We start from the raw sequence: 7922 nt of genomic DNA, 5'->3' as shown, positions 1-7922 counted from the left end.
TTAAAGATATCTGAGAATAAACACTTTTTTTTTCAATTCATATTGCACCAACAATTTTCCTGATTGACCGAACGTGGCTTTTTAAAGAGGGGTTGGGGTGGATTTTTACTCCCCCTCCCTCCCCCGTATAAAAAAATTATTCATATTCTATCCCCGTTTCTCTCTCCAACGTGCATTTTCAAAGCATCTGTCACCCTCTTGGCTTCTTTTCTCTGCATGTCCCTGTTTCCTACTCCCATATTTCCCCTCACGAGTCCCGCCTCCTTTCCCTATGTATTTCCATTTTGTTATTTCATTTCGTTATTTCTTCCATTCTAGCTCTCGATCACCCCTCGTACCCCCTCATAACCACCCCACCTTACCCCTTCCGTATCCCCAATCCAGTATTCACCCTGCCACGCCCCTTTACCCTACATTTCGGCCAGCGGGATGGTCACAACGGTCAACGTCAGTAATCAGACCAGGGTATCATTGGTCAGTCATAACAAACCCAAATGACCAGTACTGACCAAGATAAAAAGCAGACCATATATCGCCCATGCTGTGATCCTAATTGCTTCGAGAACGATAAAAAAAAAATCGGTCTGGCCTCTCAGGTGTAAGTTAAACTAACACCTATAATAACTCAGGAAGGAATTCCAAAAGGATTGATATACCGGCTGTCAGAGATGAGTAAGACATATTTAAGTAACCACTTCCATAAGTTATAATTCTTATTTCTGCCACACGGTGGAGGAACAGCATTCATTTTTCTTCAATTCTCGGTGAAACTTGGCAGAGCCCTTTGGTAATCCATATTCATTTCCAAGTGCATGTTACAGGATATAGAACTATTAGCTTACGAATTCTGACCTAATTGTGGTGAACCAAGTCCCTCTCTGGCACGGTTTACTCCGCCCTGGAAGTTCCAACAAACTTTGTGTTTCGGAAAAAATAATAATAGCCCGCTATATCCAACTCTGAATATCTACAGGTCGACGACTTTGAATTTACCTCATTTGAATAACCATCTAGAAACAAATTCATTTTGGCTTCATAACTTTGCTGGATCTTTGGTCCGTACGATCGGGCAATCGGAAAACGAGAAGGGAATGAGACTTGGGAGAAAATCTGTGAGTATTTCGTTGAAATTTCATCCTGGTAGTTCTCTAGTGCTTTACGTAGCTGTTTTGATCTTCATCTGTCCAGTTTAAATCAGTATTATGCCCTAGTTCTGTGCTCTTTCTTGCTATTTGTTATTAAATTGTATAAAATGTATTTGTCTTGTAGTTTACTGCATTCGTTCCTCTATTGCGATTTGTTCAATACAGTGAAACAAAACAGCACAGTCGGTCCCTAATATGCTAATAAATTATGGTGCTATGTGTAGACCTAATTCTAAACAATTTTAGCATTATGCTACACGTTATATATTTTTAATTCAAGAAAGATATATAGCTGGTTTATTAAAGAAATCAAATATCGTAAAATAGCACTTTCGGATGGGTTGTAGACTTACTGGAAGGTTGAATTACCGTGGATCTTGACCTATGAATAAAAATGTATAAATTGAATGATAAAAACATGAAAAGAACAATGTATTTCGACAAATCGTCTAAGAATAAGAACTTCTATCTTTTTGACTTAAAAAAAATAAACATCTATATCACATCAATCCATGATCTCACTATCATGAACTGTTGCAAAATGCTTTTTAATCTTGATAGTGTTCTTATAGAAAACTCAAAACACCGAATTATAACTCTTCGCCATGCGAGTGGAATAATTTGGTATACATTTGTCAAAAGTCAATCATGTGATAAGAAGGTGTTTTCCCACAATCTTAAAAATCTTTAAGTTCTTATCTGCAAGAAGTTAGAAACAAGCTCTTAGGAAACTAGAAAATAATTATATTGATATAGTTACGTGAAAAACATGAACATTCGTTGAATAATATATGCGGTAAGTTGTAATGGCTATAATAATGATGACAGCAAAATAAATCAATTAATGATAGGCCTAGCCTATACATATACTATCCTTTGAAATTTGAAAATGCGGAGCATCAATGAGAGGGATTACAATTTTCAGTTGGTGAAAGAACCAAACTTATCCTCTATAATTTGGGTTTTATGCTTTTATTATGATTTTTTATATCATTAGCGATTAATTTACGGTAGATAATATGTATTCACTAGATATACGGTTTGAAAACTGAAGGACGAATTTTATGATGACAATTTTATTCATAGCAAAAAAATAAAATCGGCAAAATATAAACGAGTGAAATGATTTTATAGCATCTCAAAATATACAGAGCCATTTTAGATTGATTAGCATGGAAACAAACCAAGGATACGGCCATTGCGGAAAATAAGGTCAAATCGACAAAACTATTAACTGTTCTTTCATAAATCAGAAATTAATAGTGATGTTGGCTCCTCCGCCGAAGCTCACGGAGTCTCACAATAAACGATACACAACAGAATTCAATGGTAAATTGATTTGTCAAGGTTGGGAAGTCTAACGTACGATACAGTGATCAAAGGTCCCGAAGTTGTTGCTTTGGTCGTTATCTTATTCATTACTTTAAAAAATATATTTTCTTTAATATTTTGTTGGGGGAGGGATGCAGCAATTTCATGAATGAATCCCCACATGCTTACATATCTAATGATTTCCTATTGCAGTGTTACAAAAAGGTGGATTGGTGACGTGAGTTTCACGGAGAAATTCAAGGTGATCCAAAATGTGCTATCATTCCAGGAAGCTATTGTTTACAACGATGTATATTAATTAGCGGGTGTTAACTAATAGCTTAATCGCATCACGTAATTGTTCTGGCGATATGAATGAGCATTGTTCCACATTTAGTCGAGGCAAACCAAATACCGGTGGCATATCATGGGAAAAGCGCCATGGGTAACGTAAAATTCGTCACATTCTAAATTTCCTGGTTCTACATACTTTTGTCGTTCATCACATTAAAGAACCACTTTCCCATGCCCCTTCCTTTCTTTCCCCTTCCTCAGGGGCGGAAATCTCTCCCAAAAGGTAGGGGGGGGGGACAAAGGTCTGGAAAAATTTGACAAGCAAAAAAAAGAAAAAAAGGCTATTACCTAAAAATTACCTAAAGTTTAAGGTCATTTATATATTTGACAAGCAAAAAAAAAAAGTCATCTCGTCCCAAAACGCACGTTTTATTCCAATTTTTTATATAGTGACATAGTTCTTAGCATCACCAAAGACCCAAAATAGTAGGGGGGACATTTGATATTGTGTCCCCCTACTATTTTGTGTAGGGGGACACGTCCCCCTGCCCCCCTGGGATTTCCGCCCATGCCCTTCCTTACACTTTTTCTTTATTTTTCGCCCCTTGAAGTGGCGCCTGATGGGACACGTAATCACCCCTATCGGCCCTCCCCTGATACGCCCTTGCTGAAGACGAAGTTATATGAGTATCAGAATCGATCGGCGTATGGTATACTTTCTACATGGGAAAGTATTATACGCCGTCATATTAACTTACTTTGAAGTTTACACCCTAGTCTTTGAACGTTGCGACTGAGATATTGATTTAAAGTTACTATTTCCTATTCATTTTTCCGGTTCTTGATTATTTCTTTCCTCTTTTTATCTTCTTATTCACTACCCATAGTTCCAATCTGACTGCCCAACAACACAGAATTATATCAGGATGATGCCCTCATTGCTCACCGTGCTTGTGGTTTTTTCCTACGTCATCGGCAATACGAAAGCCTGCTCGATCACGGCAGATTGGGCGCCATGGAATATCACACAAAGAGCACAGCGAGCGGACATCGTCGTCGTCGGAACGGTAGTCGGTTACTACCCCATCTTCCAACACCACGCATCTCCCTTGTTCTACACAGCCGAGGTCGACGTTTCCTGCGTTTTCGGCGTCCTGGCTGACGCGAGCGCCGTCGCAAGAAACATCTTCGATAACAATGGCGTCGTGAACGTCGTCGGGTTCAACCCCGCCATGGTACAGTGCCCGACCTCGCAGGTCGACATCGCAGTCAACCAGGAATATATTTTCTGGGTGATCGGAGAATGGAGCGGCGGGAACATGCGACCACAGGAAATCAACTCCCAGCCCGCCGCCATCATGTCCCAGACTTCCTTCCTTACCGAATTTTCGGACACCATGAAGTCCGGCTCCCACATGGGTTACAGGTTAAAATCAAGGGGGTGCGACGTCGACACTGGTGTTGACGTCGTCGACATGTTGTCGACAACCACAACGAAAGGCGGCTTAGGAGGCAGCACCAAGGGTACGTCAAAGATTACTCCTAAACGGGTAGTGGGAAAAGGAAGTGCATATCGCCTGCAACTTTGCTGGACATCACTTTTGTTTTCAATTTTGCTAATCGCCGTATTCTCTTTCTAGAGAGTAATTATTTTATCAGTTTACTATTAAGATATTTATGTGAATTTGTCGAAAATTATCTGATTGCAGAACGGACTAGCTGACCTAAAATATTTATCATATTATCTTTGACCTATATGTTTGCAAAATTGGTGAAGGCTTTCGCCTGCTATGATGTGTATAGTTTTTGTAGGTATGTATTCATTATGCATTGCTAGACTGCCCTTGTACATTATCATCTTATATACAATTATACATTGCGATTATGTCCATTAACAATCAATTCTTCCATCTATGTATTACACCTACATTATGTAATTAATTAATTTACGTGAATTATGACGAAGTCCTTGCAACACATTTATATCTGGGATCAAGAATTGTAGCCCCTTTTGGAACAACACGGAGTAACACAGTAGAGTGATCACAGTGTAAACACTATGTTGAATCGCCTTTTTAACAATGTGGAGGATCTTCATATAGTCCACTATTTGAATCGGCGTTCTTTCCAACGGAGAGGCCTGCACTACCTAGATCAGCGATCTTGGATCATGTTGCCATACCCCGTTGTCAGAGTTTAAATGGTATATCAATTGGGCTTGTGCCTGATTATAACGATTAACATGTATATATTGTTTGTTTGATGTAGGTTAGATGAATAAATTAAAATAATTCCGTGAGAGAAATACCCTTTCAAATTGAAATGAATACCGTTGTTACCTCTGTACGATTTCGTGTGAGAATATAATATCTTGAGCGCCTTTGTATATTAGGAAGTTAGGACGCAAAGGGCTTTCGAGGAAAAGAAAATATGTTGTCAAATGTCCTTCACGACAAAGAGCAATCAAGAAGGCTTTGTCGATGATTGGTTAATCAAAACAGTAGTTCAGGACGTTGACCAAACGACATACTTGCAATTTTTTGTCAGCTCCAAAACTTAGGAGGAAACTACCCTTCCGGTTCACCAATTGTCAACAATGACCTCCCAACTCTTCGTGGAAATTTTCAATACATTTACTGCGTTCTTGAATTCGTCTTGCATAGCGCTTCAAAATCTCCCTATTGTGACCGTGTTATCTTCTCCACCTTTTCTATCACAAGAATTTACAATAAGGATTTACTTCCGATTTAATGGTAAGATTATCCATTCTTGTCAATTATTTCGTCACAAGGAAGACTATTCTATGAAAAAAATACTTTGTGATATCATATGATAATAATTGTGATTTTAACGCCTCTAGCGCTTCCAAAGGACTTGGGTGTATTACTACCCTGGCTTTGGCTTGGCAGGCGTAATTACTTACAGCGCACACGCATTTCAAGGAATTAATTTGTACAGGCCAGGTACCCATTTTACCTCACCTGGGTCGAGTGCAGCACAATGAGGATAAATTTCTTGCTGAAGGAAACTACGAAATGGTCGGGATTAAAGGGATTCCAGACTTGGTCATAAAATGTGTAAGAGGGGAGAAATGTAAGTTAGGTAGAACGGTGAAAAGTTTGAAAGAAATAGGACAAGGAATAAGAAAGTTGTGGCGGTTAAAATATTGATATCCCTATGAATTTCAAATCGGCAATAGTGTAAGTAAATTATTAGTGGTAGGGTCAATTTTACCCATAGGCCACATACTTAATTTTCAGGATTTTGCGGTTTTCTATTAATGTGACATAATTTTGTGTGTCCTCATGAAAAAAAATTGATAAAAATAATTTGGAAAAATGACATTTTAGCCATTTTATGTATTGGAGTAAATGGAGGATTAGTCCTTGCCTTACATCACTATGACATCACCATATGTGTCTCCATAATATGATTGACAATTTTTACAACCTGTTTAAAAAATCACTACTTTCTTAAGGTTATTCAATAATTTTTTAACTTTAACTTTATCTACTCGTCTGATTTTTATTTATTTTTGCTATAAAACGTTTCATTTGGGGTGGATTTCCCTATAAATCTTTTAAAAGGAAAGGAGGTGTTATCGCATTATCCCAACTCATTGCATATTCATGTCAGCACGGATAACTGTTACACAAACTAAAAGCAAAGATTTAATATTCGAAAACCTGTAATTTCTTACTTTATCTGATTGTGATTAAAATGTCGTCTTTATTCTAAATTTTAATGTTGGATTGGGGATTTAAATGTGTGCGCGTGTACATACATAGTGAGAGGGATGGAGAGAGGAGAAAGGGGATAGAGAGGGGGGGGGGGGAGAAAAGTGGAATTTGAAATATCGTCAAAAAGACATCAAGAGCAGAGCATTTTAATCAATGTGACAACTTGGTTGTATAATAAGTCAGTTTGACTACATGTCTATGTATTAGGAATTATGTATATACCATGTTTATTTACTGTTTGTCTGAAAAAATTGTAAATGTTAATACAGTGTAACTATGCTTTGTTTTTAAATAAAGGACCCTGTGGAAGGGGAAAAAACGAAAGAAAAAAATTAACCAATTGTTACACAAACTTCAAAATAGACTGAACCGGACACTGTCAAAGTTTTAAAGTTAGATATTCATAATTTATTAATGCAATGCAATTACAATCGTAGTAATTTACAAATAAAAAATATACTCATACACCACCCCTTACTGGATATTAACCTCTCAACATCAAGCTCGATATCTCGGAAATACAGATTAATGCTGAGGATTTATCCAACTCAAAAGCATTTCTACATACCAATCCAATCATTAATATTATTATTATATTGCAATAATATCAATTCATTCCTGATCATTTTCAGTCTTCTTTCCCATCAAAGCACCTTTCCCTTCGTATTTTTTAAACCGTGTTTTTTTATTCAGTCAATGTGTTAAAGGGGAAGTTCACCCTGACAAAAAGTTTATTGTAAAAATAGCAGAAAAAATAATAAAAAATATTGCCGAAGGTTTGAGAAAAATTCATCAAATAATTAAAAAGTTATTAGAATTTCAATTATTTGATTTGTGACGTCATATGCGAGCAGCATTCCTACATAGCGAATGGTAAAATATCAATGAAATGTCATTTTCTCAGAAAATTGAAAATGGTTTTCACTGTAACTTTTGTATATCAATAGACATATCATTTCATACCCGATCATGAAAAGAAAACAAAATTAAGTCATCAGGAACCATACAAAATTTGAAATTCATACATTTTATATTACATAACACATGGGGCAGCTGCTCGTTTATGACGTCACAAATCCAAAATTTTGAACTCTAATAACTTTCTTACTCTTTAACGGATTTTCCTCAAACCTTCACCATTTTTTTTTACTATTTTTTCTGCTATTTTCACAACAAAGTTTTCTTCAGGGTGAACTTCCCCTTTAAGACATTGTGTGTATAAACTGGTATAAAGGATCCCTGCACCTAAGAATGATTTGAGGTCAGTATTCCCTGCCAGTAAACCACTTCTTATAGTCGGCTGCATGCATGTGCTAGCACGATTTGCAATTTTCTAACAGAGTACGATGTACGATTTAAAATAAGGAAAGCTTGTTGATAACATTGTTTAATCCAGAACATTGTTATAATCAAATAACATATTTCTGTATAT

General features: G+C 36.9%; 1 protein-coding gene across 1 annotated transcript; it reads left to right on the top strand.

Annotated features, from left to right (window-relative positions):
- The first annotated feature begins 454 nt into the window (after positions 1-454).
- LOC121411907 lies at positions 455-6486 on the top strand. Its single transcript, XM_041604797.1, has 2 exons — positions 455-1112; positions 3638-6486. Exons 1-2 carry the CDS (start codon positions 1092-1094, stop codon positions 4388-4390), a joined length of 774 nt encoding a protein of 257 aa, XP_041460731.1. The 5' UTR covers positions 455-1091; the 3' UTR covers positions 4391-6486.
- The last annotated feature ends 1436 nt before the right edge of the window (positions 6487-7922 follow it).

The sequence above is a fragment of the Lytechinus variegatus genome, chromosome 3, assembly GCF_018143015.1.
Source record: "Lytechinus variegatus isolate NC3 chromosome 3, Lvar_3.0, whole genome shotgun sequence".
Taxonomy (NCBI): Eukaryota; Metazoa; Echinodermata; class Echinoidea; order Temnopleuroida; family Toxopneustidae; genus Lytechinus; species Lytechinus variegatus.
Note: the sequence above shows the minus strand (reverse complement) of the source record. Positions and strands in the feature narration are given on the sequence as shown.